Here is a 25,033-nt window from a genome sequence, read left to right on the forward strand (position 1 = left end):
GAGAATGAGCCAGGAGAGCAGTGTCAGTCACTAGAGGGCATCAGGGACGAAGGACGCTGAAGAGGCCCACTTGCTTCCCTCCACCCAGCTAACCGAGGAGGAGTTCTCCAGAAATGCCCTGGCACTGCTGTTTGCCCACAGGCAGTTCCCCCATGACAGGACATTTCTGCACAGGCGCAAGGTCACAGCAATTTAACAGTGGGAAGGAGACATATCAGTCCCTGGTGCATATTAGAAAAGCAATGAATGGATGTGAAAACTCTTGAGTACCTATCGAGGGGTCTTTGCCCCTCTACTCATTTGTGTTTGTGATGTGTCTCACTGTCAGTGCAGTACTTGCCACCTATGGTGCTTCAACTCCCTCCCCAGGACTTGCTGGCTCAAAGAAATCAGACAGCTGGGGGGCAAAGTATAACAGCAGACACAGGGCAGTGTTGTTAGAAGGAGCTATGGGAGAGACCACTCTGATAAGGGAGCAGCATTTTTACACAGAACAGATAGAGTAACTTCTCCTGGTGCTCCCATTGTCTGTTTCACCATTTCTAGTGTGGCTAGCAAACAGGATTATATGTGCATCGGGCCCTTCAGCATCTCTTTTCTGTCCTCAGCTGTAGACAATTCCTGGAGGACTGTTGGCTGTGGTGGTGGGAATGCACACCACTGAGTGAGCATGGGGAAACCACAGCCTGCTGGCGGCACAGTTCTGCAGTACAGTCCTCTTCCCCAAGTGTCACCACAACCAGCACGCTGGGGCTGGCACAACTGACAGGGTGGTTAGGTACAATTTCACCGGCATGGGTGGTAGCAGCTCCAGGGACTATCATGTTCACTGATGGGAAAAAGAAGTCTTAAATATTTCCTAGGTATGTTAATATTGAAGTATGCAAGGTTTTGGTCTAAAAAGCAAAGTAGAGGTAAGACGCTTGTAAGACAAAGGACAGCAGGGCTATGGAGGTATATAGCTCTGAGTCTAAATTCAGGAGGAGGGAACACATAGGTGTAACGCAGCCCACTCTGAGCAGCCGGGAACCTGCTGGGAAAGCTGCTACTCAGGTAAAATGTGTGATGTTAACATCATGGTGATTTAACTGGTACTTTTCTGGAGCATGGTTGAAATAATTCGATGTGTGATTCGATGGCAGTATTTTTAATATATTTGGTCATGTATGCACCTTCTCAAAGGCTACTGGGACTATGCAATGGTCTTCACTGGCTGCTAGGATGCTTGTAAGTCATGTATAAATACAGTACAGAGTTAATTATAATAAAATTAGTGATAAAGGAAAGAACAAGATCCCAGGAGCATGGTTCCTGAACAATGAGATACTTACCCATTCCAGATTATAGCCAGCTAAAAAAAGCTGGCCTTGTAATGTTCTGACCTGGGTTCTTAGAGGCAGCCTTGGTGTTTACTAATTAGTGATGAGTCTTGCTAGGAAGATGAGAGCATAAAGGTCATACTTTTAACTGGAAACCATCTGTAACATGTGCTGTTCTGCATCCCTCTGCCAAGGAGAACAATTGTGACTGCATGGGTTCATGCTCTTGTCAAAGTGCTGACAGAGCCCTCCTGCAGGGTAGTTGGTGCCTGGGACACTGGCCAAGCGTGGGCAGCCCAGCTGAACTGAAGGAGTTCCTTCAGCACCCCCCAGAGCCTGGCCAACCTCATCTTCAGGATTCTGGACAGCTGTCCCAGCAAGCAAAACCATGTCAGGGAGCAGATGGGAGAAGCAGCATGCACATCATCTGTGCTGCTCCAGATGTTAGTGCAGCTCCTGGAAAGCTGTGGCTTGCACTGCCCAGTGGGCCCAGACAGACAGCCAGCATGTGCTGGGACCGATGCCCCTACCTCATATAACAAAGGCTGCCTCAGCTTTGCTTCCCTCCATAGCATCAATTACATGCCCCCATATTATCCTGTGAAAACCCTGCTCCGATGGGTTCAGTACAGCCTTTGCATTATTGCAGGTATTTTGAACTGAAGGGAAAAAATACCAAGGTAGTCTGCATCTGCAGGCCTCTGGGGCAGAAGACTTCACAACCAGCTGTGCCTCATCCGACATGACATGCTGGCATTCATCACGCCCTGCCAGCTCTGCCAGACTTGGCCATCACTGCAAGAAATCATTCAAATGTTGCCGTTGCTGATGCGGTTAGTTTGGGGCAGCTCCCAACAAGGTGCTGCGCTGCAGCTCACTTACAACTTGTTCAGCTAAAAGCAAAAAAGGTGAAAGTTCTAGTTCATCCTGGTCCTGCCCTCCCCAGGAAGCCCTCTGGCTTCCCCAGCGTGCAGGAAGAGGGTGGAGACTCCCTGGGGTGACAGAGCGTGGGGAACCCAGCTCCCAGCTCACCACTGTTTTGCAGCAGATGTGAGGAAAAGGGTAGGACTGCCCTGCCCTGCAAACTGAGCGAGCCATCGGGGCTACGTTCCTACACACCACGCTCTTTTCTTCCCTGGCTCCTGCTTCCCTTCCACCACCTCTGCCACCTCCTCAGCAGCCCTACAGTGCTGACCCAGACCTGCTGCTGGTGAGTCAGTACCAACAGTTCAGCCCTTTTATCGAGATAGATTTAATTCGGTGTAGTTGCTTGCTTCTTTGTCCATGTATTGCTTACTCTGCCATCGCTAAGGAATTAGATTCAGCAGCTGTTTTCATCCAACAGCCAAGGAAAACACAGCAAAATGCTTGCCTACCTTTTCCCAGCTTTGCAAGGGATTTTATTGGGAAATTTAGTAAGAAATTAATGAAAATATGTTTTATAAATGGGGGTGAAAGCTTCAAGGCTTAAAATGAAAACAGTAAAAAGGAGAAAAGTTAGAATATTTTGCAGGCACTACCATACTCAGAGTTTGCCCATGCAAGTTAATGCACTGCAGATAACATGCGTGCTAACACCTGCACACACAAAGCGCTTGCTTACTCGGACCCCAATTAACACACAGGGTTCTTTCCACGGAAGGTAGGTTACAAATCCGTAGTAAATTGGTTGGCAATTAACTTACAGACTGCCTGAATCGCATTAGCCTTATTTACTCAAATGGTTTTAATTTCCTACACGTGTTCCTGAGAAAGAGGACTGTATGGTCCTATGGGCTGGCAGTCCTAGGCTATACTGCCCTCTTTCCATGCCCACATCTATTCTCTGGCCAGTCTACACCCCTGCAAATGCATGCGACTGAGGAGGAAAAAAAGGTATACTTACAACTTCTGTGTATTTATATGTATCCAAAGTCTGCAATGCACATTTGTAGTAGATACTGTATTGTTTCAGCTTGCACGCTGCAAGACTGAACTTTGTACCCACTAAAAATAAGAGAAATAATAGCTCACCTAATTGTGTTTTTTCTGGCAGGTTCAAGTATTCAGAAAAAAGAAAACAGGCTATTTTTTTAAAGGGTTTCAGCTAGCTTCCTTTGGAAAACTGTGCTGAAAGCTTCTTGTGTCTCTAAAACTCTTCCTCCTTAAGTAATTTCAATGCTTACTCTTTATAGAGATAAAATACTTTGAATATCTGCCTGGATTTAAAAATATACATTTAAATGTACTTTTGATTTTTGCCATTCAAAATTTTACTGTCATTCCTGTAGTATTGTTTTTTCTGTTTGAACTGCAAATATCTTTCGGTGCCAAAATCTCTACAGGAAGGTGGGCAAGAATGAATGTTACTTAGCTTTTTATATAGACAACATATCTTAAGGCATACAAATAGATTTACTGAAATTGCTTGAAAGACCCCAGGTATGGTATTGCTGTGGTAAAGTAGGTTTAAGTCAACGGAACTTTGTAGTACATTTTGTTGTTGTTTTAAGTTTTTCTTTAGTGCCGCTGTATATGTAGGGAAAATAGAGACCTTGTGCTTCACAAGTCTGGGAAGTGACCATACTGAAGGTTTAATTTTCTGTGCATCAAAACAGTGGGCAAAGAGATTTCATGAGAGTTCTTAAGAAAGTAGTTTCATTTTGCCATTAATAAAAGGTCAAATCTCAAGATGTAGTACTCTGCCTCCTGACAAAATTTTCTGAGACCTCTGAGGAAAAGGATTTTCTGTTAGGCTTGAACTAAAATTGATGCTGAAGTCAGGGGCAATAAAAATACTGTAGAAAGATTCGGGAAAACAAATTCAATTTGTAAAATCCCCAAAGAGTTCACAAATTTTATATTTAACTGATGCAAAAATAATGTATTATACCCAGAGCTGATATGATGAGACTATGAAACACTTTATCCTATTAATGAATATTTCTGAATACAGCAGGCAGTACATATTATTGAATCTCCTGCTCATTTCTGATCTAAAGTAGATATTTGTAAGCCATTGGCAATGAATTCTAGGAAACTTCATTTAAAGAATTTTAGTTTGCATAGAAACTGATTTGATCAACATTCATCATGGTTGTTTCTTTGTCTTGCACATGCTCTGACTTAAAACATTTCACAGCTGTATGTCACATTAAATGCAATAAATAATTTTTTAAACAAGGCCTAAAACAATATTTTAAAAAATCCATTCCTACGGAGCAATTGCGAACAGCTGACAATTATATTAGCTGTCAAGGAGCATGCCCCTGGATTCCTGTGCTGATGTTTATCGCTAGATCAGAAATGGAAAGGTTGGCTTGTAAAACACCAAACTGTTTTATCTCACTGCAAGTACATAACCCACAGTGGAAAAAAGCCAACCAAAAGCCTAACTCTAGCACACGCATTATTTCTGCTGTTAGCATTTCATCTTCTCTCAGCACACTGTTAGCAGAGAACCAAATCACTGCTCTCGGAGCTTCCCACGAGTCACCCAGGCAAAGCCACGGCTGCCCCAATCTCATGTTGGTGACAGTCCCACTCAGAGGGAAAAGCTGGGTTACGGGACTTCCCAAGGCCCCTACCCACCAGCATGTGCAGAACTCTGTCATTTTGTCATCCCAAGGAGCTGCTGTGACGCAGTCCTTGCAATGGTTACGCTCCTTTGAGAAGAGAGGCAGCTACCACAGATTTCACAGATCAACTGATAAATAACCATACAAGTTTAAGGCAAATGTGTATTCTGCAGTTTCTTTCTGCAATAAATTCTAGTAGCACTGAAAGTGTGAAATGCCATTTTCAGTATTAACATCTGAAATAGAATTTTTTTACTTTGATAAACGGCATATGCCCATAAATACACCTTTCCCTGAAGGGGCAGCCATCAGAAGGAACAGCACACAGGCAAATCTGTCTTCCACCTACTGCATCCCACCCTGTCACTGCAAGCAGCACAAGCACACTGCAGCCATGAAGGGCCATGCCGACTTACACCAGAGGTCTAGCTAGATGTGAATCCAGACTCTGCTCATAGCTGCCAGTAACCAATGCCTTCACAAGGGACAATATAAAAGAATGCTATTTTTCTCTGGCAGATTTGGGCAATCAGTGGGCTCAGGCCTTCCTGAACTGGAGGTTTCCTGCTGATACCTTTATTAAATAGCCACTGGGGGACTGTCTGCTATGGGTATGTCTAATTCTTCACGTAGCAGATTTATTTCTCTAGCTTCTACAGTGTTCTGTGCAAATAAGTGTACAATCTAATCATAACACAATTGATAAATTAAAATTAACTTCAATGTACTGTCTGTTCCTAAAAACAACTCTTTGAAAGTAGTGTGATCCTGTATTTATTAAAATAGTTTCTGGTCCTGTGCTTATTGTCTTCCAGCCAAGTTCAGCCTGGAAGATTGAATCTGTTTCATTCCTAAATGAAAAGTTTGTTTTCTAAAGAGCGTTTCCGAAATTTCAGTGCAAGTCCTGAGTTAGGTTTTTATGCTCATCTTTGGAAAAAACCCAACAAACCCAAATGAAACAAACTAGAATTTAACTATTCTGTTGATAATGCCTGAGGTCACACTCCACTGCACTCTCCCCCATTTGCTTGTAATGTCAGTAACACTGAAACATTAAGCTGAGAAAAACATCTGATCAAGTAAAATACCGATCTAGATACCTTATAGATGCAGTGATATATCAAGGCCAGAGTCACACTGTCTTCTGAAGAATTCTGCACTCACATCATACTGCTGGTTATCCAACAGTTCAAGGTATTTTGTAATGTCTGTATGTGGTGTTGACTCCGCAGTTCAGTGTTTGGTACCTTGCTCTGCTAGCAAACATCTGCTCTGCGTATTGGTGAGACTTGAAGTGAAAAGTTCCCACGGTGGTTCTGAATGCACATCTCTACTTTCAAATGCATCAAATGCTTCAAAAGCATCCTTTCAAATGGCAATGACTGATGTCCTGCCAGATTAGCCCAGAAACTACTATAAAAATAGCCTTATAAAATTAGCTGCCCTCCTGCAGGTAGATGTCTTCCCCAGCACAAGTAGTGAAGACTGTAGGCAGTTTATCAATAAAAGGCCTCCAGACTTTAAATGTTTCACATGTAATTGATGTTCAACTTACTCAAAATCCATTTTGGCTTAAATTAAGGCTAGTCCCATTATCATTATATTTAGAACACAGTCTCTTTTCATTGTAGGAAAATTGGGCCAAAATTACTGATTACTAAAACATTAAGACCTTACCTTTTTGCCAGCACAGGAGACTGCAGTTTTGTCAGAAGAGGCACCCTTGGGCTAAAGTTGGGATAACATCACTGGGAGACAGATGAACCAGCCTTTACGTGCAGATAGGCCTGCTGCTGAAAGTACAGTTTCCAGCGTTTTCACTGTGCTGATAGCCACAAAGGAGAAGTTCAGCTGTCTGTCAAGCAACCTTAGCAAACTGACAAGATTAGGGCTTGTTTTTTTATGTGACCATATGACTGCGTTAGATTAAACGGCTTTTTTTGTGAGGCTCATTTTATTAACGGCTCTCAAATTCATTCATCATGTCTGAAATGGTCTCATAATTTGCCTTCTTCCTTGCTGCAAGCAGTATAACTATGCTAACATATGGGACTGATCATCCCAGAGCTCCTAACTGCTCATCTTCCCTTTCGGTCTCCATGAACTACTGCATTACTAACATTTCCCCTACTGACAATTGATGTAATTAGACTCTGATGAGTAAACATGATATATAAAGAAAGGCCAGATCCTGTGTCTCACCTGAATGACCCTGTGCCACAGGAAGCACAAAGGGGACAAAGGTCTGCATGCACAAGGGACAGCTGGGGATGCCCCCACAGTGTAGGTGAATGGCTTACAGGCAGGAGCCTGGCTGACAAGGGAGGTGAGATAACTTTAATTATGGCACAACCACCTTCTAGTTTTGACATGGAAAGCAAATCCAAGGAAGATAATTACTTATCAGTAGTGTCAGTTTCCACATTCCTACACCCTTGGCAAAATTATTTTGATTAAATAAACCAACAATTTTTAGATTTTTTTACTGTTGCACAGGAGCACTAGAGGTAGGAGGAGTATCTTTACTTTCATACCACCCTTTTAAAAGAGTATCTAATGGGCAAAGTTTAAGGACATTCAAAACTATAAAGAAGTCTGACAAAGCAGATGGGCAGAAGGCCAGGTCCTTTTGGACCTCAATAATTCTGAGCCACTCTTGCAGTGAGTCACCAGTTGTACCTGTTGTTTCCAACAAATGTGCAGTTTATGTATAGACCTCTCTGCCAGGGGCAGCCCTCCAGAAAGAGCATAATGTCATTCTAGTGCCCGCTGTGAGAGGTACCTACTTCCTCATACCAGGACAACAGATGCAGTTGGTGCCCGGGGCCAGGTGCTGCACAGGGGGACTGCTGGGGGGGCCTCTGTGAGAAAGGACTCGGGATTGCTCTGTGCCGGACACAGCTGCCTCCAGCCAGCACCAGCAGACCTGCCGCTGGCCAAAGCTGAGCGTCTCAGCGATGCTGGTAGCACCTCTCTGAAAACCTGTTTAAGAAAGGGTAGAAGATGCTGTGTAGCAGCTGTGAGAGAGGAGTGAGAAAATGTGTGAGAAGCAGCACTGCAAACACCAAGGCCAGTGAAGAAGGAGGGGGAGGAGGTGCTCCAGGCACTGGTGCAGAGATTCATCTGAGAGGGCAGCTGGGTGGGCATCTGGTGGCCAGCCAAGGTCAACCCACCACGACAGACCATCAGGGTGGAGGGGAGACTCTTCTACCTCCCTAACACCACATACATGGTGTGAAGCAATATGGCAGACCCAGCTCCCCATCAGCTCCATGTCACCTCAAGGTCTAAGCCCACAGGACCCAAACTTCCTGTCTGAAAGAGAGAGACCTAGATGGGCACCTGCAAGGCGCACAGTAGGCCCAGTGCTGAACACTGGACCCAACAGATACTTCTTTCCTCTCCATACCTAATCAAATCTTCTCCCTTCCTGTCCTTTCATTTGTAGAGGAAAAATGGCAGAAGGCCAGCCACACCTAAGTATTCAGATGTCAGACTTCAATACAAATGGCATCCACAGCAGAGAGCAGTCCTCTCCAGACTTAGCCAGCAGGGAAGGAAGCATACTAACTTTCCACAACATCTGCTACCATGTGAAGATGAAGACTGGGTTCCTGTGTTGTCAAAAAACAGCCGATAAAGAAGTTTTGAGAGATGTCAAGTATGTATTTGAACATCTCTTTAGAGTATGTGTATGTTTTATTTCTGTCTGGACAGTTGAGTCCACTTGTGTCACTGAGCCACTAAGCACAACATACAGAATTTGATCAAGATTTAGAAAAATTATAGGGGTGTATGGTTGCTTCGTATTTGCTATGAATTGTGTTTAAGCTTTCTGCTAGGCCCCAGTGGTCCTCAGTCATTAGAACTGAGCCTGTACAACAGGGAGCTCGTGCTGCTGGGCACCATTTCCTCCAGTCCCAGGGAGGGACAGCCTTCCTGGCCGCTATCAACACCGGGGCACATGAGCCAGCTGTGGTTGTTTTACACTACCTGGCAAGCCTCTCACTGTGCCATGGTGTTTAACTGAGATACCAACAGCCTGTCCTCAATGCTTGCCTCTCCTTCTCTAGGGCAGGCTTTTGGAAGGTTTATTTGGGGGGTTTTAACTTAAAATGTTTCAGACATTAATATAAATGAGGGTTAGGTTAACTTTGAAGAGATGTGAAGTTTTGTCTTTTTCTTTTTCCAACATTGGGCACTACTGCAGTTACAGCCCTTGTTCAATAATCTATGCATGAAGCTTGCCCATTCACAGTTCAGTAGTTAAGCTAAGTGGCAAGCACTCATACAATACACCGTTCCAAATCACCTGTGACTTTCAGCTCCCTAGCTCCAATTTCTACCATAAATATTCACTCTTTTGTATAACTCTGTCTGTCCTGTTCTTTGCCCATGCAATTTCCACACCTCCTAAACATGAACTCTTAAAATCTTTCCTACTCTCCTCAGGAACTGTATGTTATGGTAACTCAGTTGGCTGACATTGGTCATCTGCAACAATGTGAGCAGAAGGCCCCTCTTGTGGCTTACTGTAAAAGACCAATGTTTAACACACATTACACTTTTCCCTTTTAGAAAATGCAACATCTGCATTTGCTTTGTTACATATTAGGTTTTTTGTGTTAAAATCACACATAACGTAACATAACGTATGTATAATTTGTATGGTTCTTAATCTGTGGAACCATAAATTTCCACAATAAGAAACTGAAGGAAACAAACATGCATCAGGAAGAGTGAAACGAAGCCTCCTAGATTGCATGTCATTAGACCCTAAGAACAGCTGTACTGGGCCACACCCACAGCGACTCAGGTCACTGATACTTGGATTGCTGATAACAACCAGTACCAGAGTGCAGTTCAAGATAAACCTGGTATCATAACATACAGACAGGCATTTGTATGTGCAGCATGATTCTTGCGTACACCAAAGCTTGTTGAATGCAGATTTTAGGGGCTAATCAGGAAAAATAGCAGTGACGCCTTCACATGCTCCAGCAAAAAGATTAAAAAAAGGCATCAGTATTTCCATATACTGTATCATTTCTATAGGGTCTCTTCTGCAAATACTTAAAACCCTTTTCAATCTAGCTTTTGAGGTTCATGTGGCTTAAAATCAGATACAGAGAAAGTACCAACTGCAGTTTCTGTAAGTACAGACAAATCCCTAGTATGTTCTGTCTATAGGGACCATTATTCTCTCTGCTAAGAGAATAATACCTTTAGAACTGAATGTGGTTAAAGCAACCATGTGCTTCACTTCTAGAGACCTGTGGAAGAAAAGCATGCATACAGGTTTTGCTACATTTTACTCAAATTTCTGTGTTGTGTTCATTATATGAAGAATAGCTCTTCCTGAATTAGGAATATAAATTAAGATGGAATTTGATTATAAATATTGTTTGTGATCAGACAGCTTCATTAATTAAAAAATTAATGGGATGCAGAAGGTAGTTCTACAGATAATTTACTCTAGCCTACCAGATGAAACAGTAAGAGAGATAAAAACACCCTATCTATTTTGTAAAACCTCTGTTTTGCCTTACAGTGGCATCATGAGACCAGGACTGAATGCAATTTTGGGACCCACTGGCAGTGGTAAATCTTCGTAAGTGCCCTCTTTGCCCTACACAGAAATTACATCAAGGAGAAAATGAGCCTGTGCATATTTAGCAGTAATGGACAATACTTTCAGGAAAAAGGTTTTGTTTTCATTTAGGTCTGTGCAAATCTTACTGGCTTCTAAGAAATATCTGATTTAAAAAAAAAACCCAATCAGCTTACATGACAAAGATGTAATTAAGTTTTAGTCCACACTGTCCTGATACACGATCTTCACATATCATTCTAGATTAAGCTTATATTATTGAACAGACACAAATGCACTATGAAATTGCACAGATCTCATTTCCTTAGGAAACGAGGACAAAAGAAACTCAGCCCTTGAAAGTTGCTGGGGGTTTTCTAAATAGCAAATGTTTAACATGGGTGCTTTTATGTAGCTGTTTGTTCCATGAACTGGGTTTGTGGTGCAGACAGTTTACTTCGTGCATGCTAATCTGACAAAGTAACCAACTTCTCTCCTAGTCTACTTGACATTTTGGCTGCAAGGAAGGACCCCCACGGGCTTTGCGGTAATGTTTTGATCAATGGAGCTCCTCAGCCTGCCAACTTCAAATGTACCTCTGGATACGTAGTGCAGGTAAGTAATTTTTATCACTCTATGGCTTTTATTGTCCCCTTCTGACTGCAATTGTAAGAAGTTGCTGCAGTGTTCCAAGTATCTTGTCTTGATACAAGAATCGAGGCTGGTGCAGTAGCAACTCTCCACACATCCACCCTTACTGGGAAAGAGGCTCTGCTTGGGTTTTGAGTCTCTTTCCTTAATGCTCTTACAGTCAAAGGGCAAAGACACTTTGGATCCCTCCTCATTCTCCCTTTGGGGGAACAGCCGTAGGCTTCCAATATGCATGGGGTATTTTTCAAGTATGATGTTTTCTGATAATATACAGCTTGTACCTCCACTTGCCCAGGGACAGTATCACTGAGTCCCGTTCTGAGAAAACCTTTGTCCTGCCAGGGTGGGCTCAGGGGAAAGACATGTGAAAGACAAAAGAAGGAAAACTGCATCCCTCTTTCCCCTCCCCACTACCTGTGGTCAGCAGCATGCTTGCAGTTGATCAAGACCTGAAGAGATGCATCTGTGAAGACCCCTTAAAAAAGTACAGTCAGCATATTACAGAAAGGAAATCTCTCAAAACACACGTAACTCTCTGAACTTCCTACATCTGACAGATTCCTTTTGCAAGAGACAAGCAGCTAATATCTAAAAAACCTACCCTGCTTCCTTCTTTGCTGAAACAAGCTCAGAAAATCTTCACCTTACCCCACAAAGACCCAACCTCTCTTTTCCTTCCTTCTCTTCTCCCTGCTCCTACCTGCAGTGGGCTAAGGCTGCATTAACAAATGCACAGTGATAGTGACCTGAGCAGTAGGTGCTCCTTAGGTCCCTTTAGCCCTTCAGTATCTCACTCAACACCTCCAAAAAAATGGATTAAGGTAAGAATACATGAGGGGAGTTTTGAATACATTGCTATTTATGCATTTTGATATAATGCGTGACGGAGGATGTTCCTATGTTGCGTTGCTTTATGGATAAAGGCAAATATAATTATGTGCATGAAATCAACACTCTGCTACAACATAGGCGTGGAAGATGCACCTTACCACATGTTCTTGCAGTTGCTTCTGTCCCTTTGAATGCAAAGACACATAAAACACAGGTAGATGCAGTTCTCAGAGGAAAAAATAGAAATTGCTAAGCAACCACCATCTACTTTTTTTTTTAAATGAAGGATGATGTGGTGATGGGAACCCTGACTGTAAGGGAAAATCTGAAGTTCTCAGCCGCACTTCGTTTGCCAAAGTCAGTGAAGGAGCAGGAAAAAAACGAACGAGTTAATCAGATCATCAGTGAACTGGGTTTGAGCAAAGTGGCAGATTCCAAGGTAAGTCATGTAAATATGGTGCTTACATCATGAACAAATATTAAATGATTTATTTAATTAACCAAATGGCTTAGCATGGCAGATTAAAAAAAGTAAAATTAAACAGGCTATTTCAGTAATACAGTAATTAAAAACATTTCTGTATGGCGATCTGTACAGACTCTGTGCTGCTACTGCTATATGGTGTTATGTTGTGGGGAAGGGCAAAGGTAGTCTGTGGTTGGAGAAAAAGAGAACACCTCAAGTAATACTAATGTTAAGAAATGGCCTTTGTGTGAGGTGAAATCTACATCTGTACCTGAGAGTAGGGTCAAAACTTCTTACACCTCTTCCCAAATGCTGCCATGTCAGTAGGATGCTGTTCACTCAAGTATTTGTTATCAGGCCAAATGAAGCAAGTTTCTTGTTTTGTGGCAGGTTGGCACCCAGTTCACTCGTGGAGTGTCTGGAGGAGAGCGTAAGAGGACCAATATTGGGATGGAGCTCATCACTAATCCTGCTATCTTGTTTTTGGATGAGCCAACTACAGGACTCGATGCCAGCACTGCTAATGCTGTCCTACTGCTACTGAAAAGGTGATGGCCTTGGAAACAGCTTCCTCTTTTCACCACTCAACTCTGCTGCATTTCAGTTGTATTTGACTTAAATTACAGTTAGAATGAGCAAACAGGGAAATCAGACATATAATTGTTCACCAGCAAACCAAGGCTGCAATGGGGGTAGAAAAAAGGCTGTTTGAATTCTCTCACTCCAAAGCAGCTGCTCACAGCAGTACACAGAGTGCCCTGCACAAAGCGTGTGCATGTCAGGACTGCAATTTGTCCATGATAGCTGTCATGAATAGTTTCATTTATTTTCATGTTTGCCTGGGCCAGAAAAGTGATTAAATGCCTGTTGTACAGTCTGGTAAGGTGATCCATTTTAATACGGATGGTAGTTACAACACAGCTAGCTGTTCCCCCATCACAAAATCTCAGGCCTATCTTTGAGAAAACAAGCACAGCACACTCTGTATTTACAAATTTTACATTATTTTGCATTTACTACAAGCAAAGAGGACTCAAACACCTCTCCCCAGAGCTTTCTGTTTGCATCAAAATCTTCCCAGGACCTTCCCCTCCAACAACATTCCTAGAGAGAAGGAACTTTCTTTTCTCACAGAGACGCTATAAATATGACATAAATATTTTATTTTTCTTTTCCCTCTCAGGCATGCCAAGTTAATCATACTTAACCAAGGCTTAACTGAACTTGCCAATTCTCTTATCTAAACTCTGAATTGACTTGCAAAGCTACCATCTCTGTTGTTGTTCACATTCAGGATGGCAAAACAAGGAAAAACAATAATCTTCTCCATCCACCAGCCTCGGTACTCCATATTCCGCCTGTTTGACAGCCTGACGCTGCTAGCCGCGGGAAGAGTGCTGTACCACGGGCCCGCTCAGCACACCATCGAGTACTTCCAGTCTATTGGTAAGCACAATTCACAGCAGGGCCAACTGTAGCAACATCTTTAGTTTGTACTAACTTGAATAAAATTCCAGTAGTGCTTGATCAGAATTGGACATAGTGTGTATTAGCAAGCCCAGAATTTTAGCAAGCTAAGCATTTCTCTTGGTGATTCACCCCTCAACCCATATGTGGGTTTGCATGATAGGGCTGACCTCTAATCAGCTGTTCCTGGGTGCATCTTAATTAGACAAAGCCCAGACTAGGGTTAAGAAGGGCATATTGCCAGCTGTCACCTTGGTTTCACTGATAGAGCTGTCTGGCAGTGCCATTCATCTCTTGGGTAGGCACAGGCCTTTTGACGCCTGCAATGCGTACGGTGCAGGCTGCTCAACAGGCACAGTGGTCTGGCTGTTGTTCACGATGGGCATGCACAGCCTTCTGCCAGTCACACAACCACCATTTAGGGCTTGTAATGTTGTCACCACAGGCTACGAGTGTGAGCCGTACAACAACCCTGCAGACTTCTTCCTGGACATCATTAATGGAGACTCCACTGCAGTGGCAATGAGCAAGACCAATGAAACTAACACAGGTATGAAACCCAGAGCTGAGTGAAATAACATGTATTTTGTCAGAAGGTGTCCAACACAACACAGAAAAAATCACTTACAGGTGTCAAACAACCAATAACTGTGCTGTACATGCGTACGGTTATCTGCATGCATGAGAGTATTACATACTGCTGATCCATGTTGCTTTAAAGGAAAAAAAACCCCACACCGTTCCTAAATAATTTTTGTTTATACGTGGAAAATAATTAGCATAACCTGAAATAAGTACCAAATTCACATACAGCCCTACTACATAAAATATTCCTGTATATGCAAGAATAGTTTGCCACTCATAAATAGGTATTTAGTAATTTATTATTGCTATCCTTTTCTTCATAAACTGACCTGTATACTTCTGTGTCACACTCAAATTACGAGGTATTAAAGGTGAAAGAGCATTTTCCTGTGTTGAAGTTATAATGTCTGGGAATACAAGAAGCTGGTTTTTTACTTCTCAACAGACAGAAAGAGCTTCTTTCATCTTTCAGGCAAACCAACTGAAGTCCTGCAGAAGCAGAGCCGATAAACCAGGACAATTGTTCCAGTTAGCAACATAATTTGATGCATTTATGACTTGTATTTTTTACCTAATGGAATGGTTTAGCTGTTAGGAAATTACTGTTTTCCTTCCTCTGAGTATGGTGGGAAGAAGGCGTAAAAATAAGGGACCAGTGTTCTCCTGATGCTTCCCTGGAGTTGTGGCAAGGCATAAATTATCCCCAAACTAACAAATGAAATCTCACCTATGTTCAGTAGTATGCTTTTTCATCCTGTCTGTTGCTACTTCTTTATAGCACACTCTCTTTTCACATGAATGAAAAGGGAAATGAAATAATGAAAATGCATGTGCCCAAATACACAGTTTCACTGTACCTATACAAAAGAAGTAACCAGCATTTTACAAAAATGTGACTGTGTTCAGGGTCTGACTAATATTATAGCTGGCAACGCATGTTGTATTTGTCATTGGAAAACCACACACTGGACTACAGTTGAAAAAAAAAAAGAGCTCCAGCTGAAATTTCTTTATGAAAGACTCAAACGTTTGACTGAAGTAGTCACATGCAGGATTACCTGGATCTAAAGGTCTGCGAGGTCTAGGATTATCTCATCAGATCTGTGAAACAGATCACTTACAGAAACCTGGGCGGCAGGGGGTGGAAATCACTTTTTGATTAAAAAGTCAGATTGCTGCCAGTTTGAAACTTCATCAGCAGTCATGGGTTTACCTAGTCAGTCTGCTCTGAAGCTGCTGCCTTTGGTCAGATTGCACAGACAAAGACAGGTTTGGTCTTAGTTATACTGACTCTTTTGAATTGCATGCTATGAGACTGAGTGAAATGAACCACTGGAACGGAATGTGCATATTAATTCTTCTGGTTCATTAGTAACTCTTCCACTGCAATATAAATCCCCTGGCTTAACTCCTAAACAATCTTCCCATCCCTTACAGAAACGGTCATATTTCTTTTTAATCTTTTCAGCAGAGAGGACTGAAGAATGCACAGAATATGATAAAACCTTGGCTGAGAAGTTAGCAGAAAAATACTCCCACTCTGCCTACTACCAAGAAACAAAAGCAATATTAGAGAATATTTCTTTGGGAAATAAAAAGAAAACAAAAGCAGTTTTCCGACAAATCACATATGCCAATTCCTTCCTTCATCAGCTGAAATGGGTGTCCAAGCGCACATTTAAAAATCTGGTAGGAAACCCTCAAGCTTCCATAGCTCAGGTAATGCTGTTTGTATCTATTCTTTTGTGGTATGTGTGGAAATTATTCCACTCCTGTATTAGATAAGTCATTGGGATGGTTTTGCCTCTTGATATTTTGACTGCAGGAAGTATCTGAAAAAAGATTGTCAAAGTCTGGAAATCTGATTCACTAGACAGTGTTCTGAATGCCCCCAGAATGAGCAGCATGAGGGACTGTTCACTAATTAATTCTGGACTACTGAAAGACTTTGGGAGGCAAGGTGTTTTCCAGCAGGGTATTCTGCTGCTCCCAACCAGGAGCAGGTTATCTCCCAAGTGGTTTCACACAGTTACTCAAGAACATTCTTCAGAGTTGACTCTACTTGTCGAGGCTTGGCACTGTGGGGTTTGGCCTCAAATCTCCCCCACCAGGGAAAGTTAACAGACTATACTTGTATACTTAATTAAACTTCAGCACATAATGAAGTGCTGGCAGTTTGCTCAAGTGTAAAAATATTTTCACTGTCTCATAATGAGTCTGTCATTTGTTCATTTGACTGTCCATAATGGCAATGATGTCTTTTGGAGAAGATGTGATGAAGACCGTAATAGGGTCTCACACCAGCCATGGAAGATGAACATGTTCTACATAACTGGCCCTGATAGTGCTGCTTTTTCAGAAGAATCAACACCAAAAGTGTTGATTTCTTCAAAGCTACACATTGCATTCAAAAATAAAGAATGCCTGGCTGACCTCTGCAGAATGACTAATCCTCAGGAATCCCCTAATTCACAAGCCAAACTCTGCAGTCCCAGCACCAGCAAATCTCCCACTGCAATTCTCAGCAATTCTAGAAGAGCCAATAGAAAAATTGGTCCCAATCAGAGGTATAAATTATCTTCATCATGGTTTATATAATGAGTGAATAAACAGCCAGCGCGGAGGGGAAATGAGTCCAGAATCCCTGAGGTTAAAAGGCTTTGAGCATGCGTGTGTGTGTCTGTATGTTGATACTATGGAGATCCTTAACAATTGCTTTGTAAAAGCTTGACCTTGTGACAAGAATTAGACTCTCAAGGATCTCTTAATACCCCAAGGTTAATGGTCCTCACTGTTTCTCACAATCTTTTCTATCTCCCCACCCTCATTAGGGATGGATTTTACAAGCATTCTTTGAAAGGCACATTAAGCCTTTCTTCATTAATCTGCTCCAAATTGGTCTTGAAATGATCCCTGCTTTCCACTGCAACTGGCTTAGGAGCTGAATTATCCCTGACATTTGCTCCTTTTGGCAGGATCTTAGTGATAGGGTACCATGGATCAAGTAGTTTATAGTGTTAAGACTCATGCATTGCTCAGGCTTAAAAATTACAGAACTGCCTGATATAATCAGTTCTGTTGAGATTTTTGTCATTTGCATTTAGCATTAAAACAGTGTGGTGTACACACTTCAGTCTTTTAAATTATATCCTTGAGGCAGCTGGTATCTTTGGTATTGTGTTACAGAGTGCAAATATCAGTACACCTATAGCCTTATCGTAGTATCTTGCTCATGTTAAAAACAGTCCCATCAATAAGGTATGTGATAGAGGCCAAAAATTACACATTGTAGAACATGCAAATAAACTGTCATCCCCAAACCAGCAGTCAGGGAAGATTGCTTTTGGTTATTGGTTGCCAAGCTCAAAGTTGCATTCAGGTGGCTCCAGAGAAACCCCTGCAGAAGCACTGCTCTGAAGAGCTGCAGTCAGCCCTAGAGCTGAAGTTACTCTTGTCACTGACAGCAGATGGCGAGTCACCAACTGTCCCAATGAGGATGAATGGTGGAGAGTATCAGTAGGGAGAGAGGAATGATGCTGCAGTAAATCACCAATTACTGATTAATCACAACATCCAAGAATGGCTGAAAGAGTGGTGGGGGAAAGGAGCTTAGCTGAGGTGCCAATAACACCTTGGGGAAAGGTGTTATTCCTTCTTCCTAATCTGCCCCACCAAGCCCCTGCTATCATCCTCCTCCCATCACTGGTGCTAGCACCCTCCCAGCACTCCCAGACAGTTCCCTCAGGTCACACATCTGGGGAAAAGGGAGAAGCTGGATACTGCTGCAGCAATGTGCTTCCTGCCAGTGCCGCCACAGAAGAGTGAGCAGCAGCTGAAGCTCCTGTGCTGTTCCTCTTTTCTAGCCATCCCAGTGCCTTGCCCACATGAGGCAGAAACAGCTGGCTGCCACCAAAGGCTCCACTGGGGAGCTGCTGTGTCTCAGCTCTCAAAGGATACCTTGGCACAAGACTCAAAGTACTACTGTGCTGCAGGTTGCTAACTGTCCCATTGACTCCCTTCCCAGCTTGGATAGCTTTTCTCCTTTCTGAAAACATTTCCTGGTAATTTATATTCACCCGCTACATATTTCATAAAAACCCCAAACCACTGACACTTTGAAAGCAATGAGAATAATACTTTTCCTCTTCTTTTTTACATTTAGTTGTGTGTTACAGCTTTCCTGGGACTGGTTGTAGGTGCTCTTTTCTTTGGACTTAAAGAGGACTCTGCTGGACTACAGAACAGGTTAGTCAGTTTACGTAACGGATATCTAAAAATTTGATAAAGCTCCCTCATCGTTGCGATAGGATAACCAACAGCTTGGAGGCTGAGAAGGAACCCACAAGCTCTACCTCTTTAAAGAAAATGCTTCCCTTCATATCAGCAGGTAAGGCCAAGCCTACATCAATGACTTCAAAGTGAGGGAGTTCTTGTGCCTCTAGGAAGGTCCCTGCAGAACTGTGGGGGGGTGCAGTTCTGCCTGTCCATGGCTGTAACCTGGACAAGAAGTCCAAATGGAGTGAGTAACGCTACTTCTGTAGGATGACATCTTTCAGTGCCTGTCAGGTTGCTGAAAACACTGAACAGCAGACGACATAGTTTAAAGGCTTAATTCAGCATGGCAGCATTTTAATTTATTTTCTGCAAAGGTTTTCCCAAGATAAAAAAATTTAAGATTAAAATATACAGACTTGGCTCCATAAACCTGGGTAACTAACACTTTGACCTTGCAACTGCTTCTATATACACACTTGAGTTTACCAGCAGTAAGTCAGAAGGTGCATCTAAGGCTAGATTTTAAAATTATTCTGGTCTATGTATCATTTTGAGAGCTGTATGTCCATGACCTAACACGTGAGTTTGCAACTAAGAAAGCTCTTCGTTTAGTCTTGAAACACTTCATAGTATTTATGTAAAAATAGCCCAGTTTTAAATTAGATATGAAAGTGTGAAAGCAAAGCCTGAAATCTTAGTGGAAAAGGTGAAAACAACTTCTCACATTGCTTATTCAGTTCCTCACTGTTTGCATCAGCCAAATACCTCACAGACTGAGAATTTTTAATGTGTCAGGAAATTACGTTTTTAAAAAAGGAAAATTAGTGCATTTTCTATCCTTTGACTGCATCAGAGAACATACTATTCTTGCATAGAGATAACAAATACTGCCTGTACCACATCTACTTCAGGCTTGCTACGGACTCAGACTTGCAGCCAAGCCTTTTCCCACAGAATTTGGGATGGGAGGTCATATACCGCTGAGCTCCGGGCACTATGGTTGGATTTATGTACACTGTAGTGGAAACGGTACATATACATCACTTTTTTAATAACAGCTTGCTGTTTTGCTTTTTGTAGAGTGGGTGCAATGTTCTTTCTGACCACCAACCAGTGTTTTAGCAGCATCTCAGCTATTGAACTCTTTGTTGTGGAAAAAAAGATATTTATGTAAGTAAAACATAGAAGAAAGTTATCAGGGTTTACTATTAGAGAGTTTGCTTGCTTGCTGTGCTGTAGCTAATTGTTATTTAAGTACACCTAGTGCAGAGTTTTCAAATTATTTCACTGTTAGTGCTCATTGCAAATGCAGTCTTTTAGCCTGTGAGTTGTCTGCAAATCTCCAAATCTCCTATGACTGCAAACAGCTCAGAGTTTAAAATTATTAACATATGTAGGAAAAAAACCCTGAATACTCAATTTAGGTGTTGATTAATAAGTTTGTGACTTGCTAGCGAGGACAGTAAATACTACTCAACTGGACTCTTTAAAACTATGCAGATTACACTGTAGAGAAAAGGAAAATTATTTAAGCTTTACCGTCTTTCTCTGTTTTGATGACGTGACATATATTTACTAAAAATTATGTGCACAAGTATCCATATTCATTTGCATATGAAAATGCCATCATTACTATCTTGTGTGGCTTACTGAACATATGCATTACAGCCTAGCCATGAGAGAACTCTTTTTTTTCCAGTTTGAGCTAAAATTCATTTGTCTCCAGGAAAAATAATCTTACAGGCTTTTAGTTATTAAATTTGTAATATGCTGTATATACCTCTGTGTTCCAGACATGAATATATCAGTGGGTACTACAGAACATCTGTATATTTCATCGCAAAGCTAATGGCTGACTTAATACCTGTGAGGACTATACCAAGCATCATCTTCACCTGTATAATTTACTTCATGTTAGGCAAGTACAGTCTCCTACAGTCCCATTACACCCCCCTTAATAAATCAACAAGGCACTTGCATTTTCTATATGTGCATGTATACGTGTACCTTTATACAGACTAAAGCACTACATTGGCGTGGCAGTGGTTCCTGCACTTGCTTGTAGCATACCATGCTCTTTACAGAAAAGACACACTTTTCAAAGATTTAGGCATTCATGTCAGAATCTGTGACATGACTCATCTCCACCATCCCTAGAAGGAAGTGTACTATAACCATTACTACCTAGATTTGATTTATTCCTTTTCATTTATGGCCATCTTAGCTTCTGGTGACTTTTACAAGATACCTTTTCCATCCTTGCAAGAACACCTATCAAATAAAAAGTTTTCTTTTAAGAAATTAATATTGTGTGAATTAATATCAGCTTGTTCTTTTTGGTGAAATGCCTTCTGGTTAGCGAGCAGACTTTAAAAATTCCTGGCACCAACTTTTACAACCCTAGAACACCTTCAAACATCATCCTCAAACATGTCCCAGGCAGACCATTTTCCTAGGGTAAGGTTTCAGATCACAACATCCTTTTGGGATGTCCCAAAAGCTTGAAAGTGCAAGCAAAATTTAAAAATATTCACAGTTTGCTTTGGTCTGAGTTTTTTTCCCTAAGGAATGGAAAATAAGGCCACATCAGCAAGAGGCTGTTAGACCATGAAACTTGAGTGAGATAGACCTTGCTACCAAATCCATAGTCAAGCAAAGGCCAATAGGTCCATTAGGAGAGTTCTCTGCTGGAAACAAGTGAAATGCTGTACAGCTGCTCATGGAAGCACACCAGAAATTTCTCCTTTGATAGACAGCTTGAAGCCACAGCCTCTGTGGAGTACAATACTGTAACTTCTACCCATTCTGCTATCTCCAGTGTTACTGCAGTTACAGGCATACTACTTATTCATCCTGCCGTCCCTTGACAGGGCATACACGTATGGGCTGTCACAAGCCCCACTGCAGTCTTGGGTCTCAGTGATGTAGCCTACGCTGTCAGACAAAATATATTCTGTAGGCAGGATACACCACATAAGTCAGGATAGTTGCTCAGGTTATGGTAGAGCTTTTGGCAGGATCGTACTGAAACCCTTCTTGTTCTGATCTTTAAGGTTTGAAACCAACAGTAGAAGCCTTCTTTACAATGATGTTTACTCTTATGATGGTGTCCTACACAGCCACTTCTATGGCACTAGCCATTGCAGCAGGACAGAGCGTGGTCGCTGTAGCAAACCTGCTCATGACTATCACATTTGTTTTTATGATTGTGAGTAGAATTATTCAGTTTTCTAGACTGAATTCTGAAATCCTAGAAATGCTGAAATCTAGAAATCCTACTGGCACAGAGTTCAGCCGAATTCTGCAAAAAACTGTGGGGTCGAGCATGTTGAATATCCTGATTTGTCTGATTTGAATATTCTGATGCTGTGGGTTGAAGATTCTGATTTGTCCTTTTAACAAGAAGTGGGGCGCTGGGTGTGAGGGGGAGGGAGAGTGGTTCCTCTGCCCTCTTCTCTGCAGCTCTGGCAGCCAGCATACTGCCTGGAAAGCATGAAAGTGGCCTAGAGCTACATTTTGTTCACTCTCCTTTAGCTTTGACAAAGACACACTTGGCTGTCTGAGGACATGACCCACAGCCTCCTGCTTTCTGAGACCACTACTGTAGTTGCCCTCCTCAGCTGCAGAGCCAACAATCGGGCACATTAGAACCAGACAGCACACAAACAGCTACAGTTAGAAGAGAGGCACCATAAACAACGAGGCAGTGCTGAACCAACAGCCAAACCCCACGTTGCCTCAGACTTAAGGCACACAAGCAAACTGAGTGCACAACGCCAGCAGCTCCATACTCCCGAGTAACAGCAGACAGGTCATGTGAACCCATATGGGACTCACAGATGGGAAACATCTGGCTTTAATGCAGGGGCTAAAGCATTCCCTGTTACTCATTCTGGGAGAAGGCTGGAAGAGTTTCTTCCTCTGGAAATACCTTTCCACTTGCTTTTAGTCTGAAGAAGCAAAGTCAAGACATAGAAAAGAACACATGGTAACAGCATGTAATCTGTAATTTGTTTTTCTGTTGTTGTTCTTGTGGCTTCTCTGAAATCCTTGCCTCTAGATTTTCTCTGGGTTGTTGGTCAATCTCACAAGCGTCATGTCCTGGCTCTCCTGGCTCAAATACTTCAGCATCCCTAGATATGGAATGGAGGTAAGTGCTGTATTTTCTTATGTACAGACTTGGAAAAGATTTGCTAGAAAGGAATGTCTTTACTCATGATAAAGAAAACTCCGAACTTTATGGGCTACTGAGTAAAAGGTAAGCTAATTAAATACAGCGACCTCAGAATGTAGTGCAGTATCTTGAACAAGAAAGGCTTCTCATCAACCAGCACCCACTGCTCTTTAGAAGAGTTCATTTCTGTAACTTGGAAACACCCCATATGAGAGAGACACTAAACAACTACATCCACTGGAATGCAGTTGGATGAAACAGACTAAAGAACAATGTTATCCCTGGTCAAGCTAAAACTTTTCCCTAATTTTTGATAATTTAAGCCAGGATGATGTTTCACAGAGAAATTTGGGCTTTAATATGCTTGTGCAGAAATAGTCTAGGCTGGGGGAGGTGTTAAAGCCTGGTGATGTGCGTACATTACAGGGTATGGACTGCATACATTCCTCTCTTAACAAGAACCATGCTGCTCAGTTAAAAAAGCGGGGATTTGGCCAACATAATAAATAGTGATACCATCATATTTTTAGAATAAAGTTGAATTGAATTATCTCTCATCTTGTTAATGTATGATTCCTTTACCTACTAATTTCTATTGTAATTGTTTCTTTTATTTTAAAAGGCTTTACAAATCAATGAATTGTCTGGTCTGAACTTTTGCAGCAACAGGAACAACACAAATTTAATCAGCAAAGAAAACTATCAACAGATAAGCGGGCTGTAAGTGTTTTGGTACATTAAAATGAATCCCACCACCAGTAACTTACAAAGTCCTAGAACATTAGTCTGTTTGTGAGACACTCACTGATGACCAGCAGAACCTGTGAACTTTTATATGGAAAAGAAGTTTTGATGGGGTTTTTGCATTCTGTCTGCAGAGAACATTCTTATTGTCATATTCAGTGTTTATAACACTGGAAGTATCTGGCACTATGCTTCTGGCTTTTCTTTAAACTGCCTTTAGTGAAACATACAAACACACTACAATTACATAGACTCACAAAATCCACTTCAGCCTCCTACAGGAAACTGATTGTAGCTACAAGAAAATCAAATTTACAAATAGATAATAAAATAGTAACATATAGCTGGTGTTTGCCTGGCCTACTATAGACATGAAATCACACTACAACTTCTAGGGATCTTCCTAGATACTTCAAAGAGACAAAGTTTATAAATGTGTGTGTATTTATCCGTAGGTGGTGTACCGGAGATGAATATCTGAAAAGTCAAGGCATTGACACGAGTAGCTGGGGCCTCTGGCAGAATCACCTGGCTCTTGCCTGCATGACAGTAATATTCCTTACCATTGCGTACCTGAAACTGCACTTCATGAAGAAGTTCTCTTAAAAAGCGGAATGCAAAATGCAATTCCCACTGTTCAGTAGTTTGATACGCTGACTGTGCGACTGGATTCTTTTTTAAGAGACCTTCCTTTGTACTTTCATTTATGATTACACAAGTCAACAATGTGAATGCCATCCTTGTATATTAAATACTTACTGTTAATGTACTTTGCATTTATTCTAGTCTAGACTAATGTCTACATGCCTCAGTTCTCTTTGCCATAAAAAGTATATAACTATTCATTTTTTCAAGAGACTATTCAGTCTTTCCGCATGTTCTAGCTATGAACTTGTTAAACAGTGAAACTAATATTTAATGGCTTAACTGGAAAAAAAAAATGGTTCAATACTTTTAATTAGCACCTACATTCAATGGCAAATAATTCAATCCAAAGTGATGTTTATCAGGACACCAGCGCAGTCTCAACTGCTGATGTGGTCACAGCCTATGTGAGACAGTGACAAAAACATCCTCTCCATCCCAGTGCACATCTCATGCATGCCCTTTTCTATTTGGAAATCATTACTGCTCTAGAGCGTACTTGACTGATGCCAATGTTTTTTCTTCCCAAGCTTGAGTGGTAAAACACTGTGTTTTAAATAAAGGTGACTGCATACTTACTCTGCCAGTTTGCATAATCCTTGTACCAAAATTTGCCTTTTCTATTCATAACTGCAAGTCATCTTTGCTGTCCTGTTGTTGCTGCTATCATGAGTTCTTAAGTCTTTTTTATGCTGACCAATTTCAAGAGTACAGCTGATCAGGACGGTA

At 41.8% G+C, this 25,033-nt stretch overlaps 1 protein-coding gene across 6 annotated transcripts; it reads left to right on the forward strand.

The window, feature by feature from the left end:
* Positions 1 to 2,289: 2,289 nt before the first annotated feature.
* ABCG2 (ATP binding cassette subfamily G member 2 (JR blood group)) lies at positions 2,290 to 24,882 on the forward strand. 6 transcript variants are annotated; one of them, XM_064450348.1, is made up of 18 exons: positions 2,290 to 2,529; positions 5,396 to 5,487; positions 6,565 to 6,675; positions 8,325 to 8,537; positions 10,428 to 10,487; positions 10,967 to 11,081; positions 12,235 to 12,387; positions 12,805 to 12,962; positions 13,709 to 13,860; positions 14,327 to 14,431; positions 15,935 to 16,185; positions 18,629 to 18,711; positions 19,822 to 19,911; positions 20,535 to 20,659; positions 21,795 to 21,949; positions 22,802 to 22,891; positions 23,538 to 23,635; positions 24,115 to 24,882. In XM_064450348.1, exons 4-18 carry the CDS (start codon positions 8,332 to 8,334, stop codon positions 24,263 to 24,265), a joined length of 1,992 nt encoding a protein of 663 aa, XP_064306418.1. In that variant the 5' UTR covers positions 2,290 to 2,529; positions 5,396 to 5,487; positions 6,565 to 6,675; positions 8,325 to 8,331; the 3' UTR covers positions 24,266 to 24,882. The 6 variants fall into 6 exon arrangements, with proteins under 6 accessions (XP_064306418.1, XP_064306419.1, XP_064306417.1 ...); XM_064450349.1 differs by having other exon boundaries at positions 6,570 to 6,675; XM_064450347.1 differs by lacking the exon at positions 6,565 to 6,675.
* The last annotated feature ends 151 nt before the right edge of the window (positions 24,883 to 25,033 follow it).

This window comes from Phalacrocorax carbo, chromosome 4, assembly GCF_963921805.1.
Source record: "Phalacrocorax carbo chromosome 4, bPhaCar2.1, whole genome shotgun sequence".
Taxonomy (NCBI): Eukaryota; Metazoa; Chordata; class Aves; order Suliformes; family Phalacrocoracidae; genus Phalacrocorax; species Phalacrocorax carbo.

Bases quoted from the DNA above. Each gene is read 5' to 3' on its own strand.
- ABCG2 (XM_064450348.1), top strand. From the start codon at position 8,332: ATGGCAGAAGGCCAGCCACACCTAAGTATTCAGATGTCAGACTTCAAT. The intron at 8,538-10,427 runs GTATGTATTTGA...TTTGCCTTACAG, and splicing joins GAAGTTTTGAGAGATGTCAA to TGGCATCATGAGACCAGGAC. The intron at 22,892-23,537 runs GTAAGTGCTGTA...TTATTTTAAAAG, and splicing joins TCCCTAGATATGGAATGGAG to GCTTTACAAATCAATGAATT.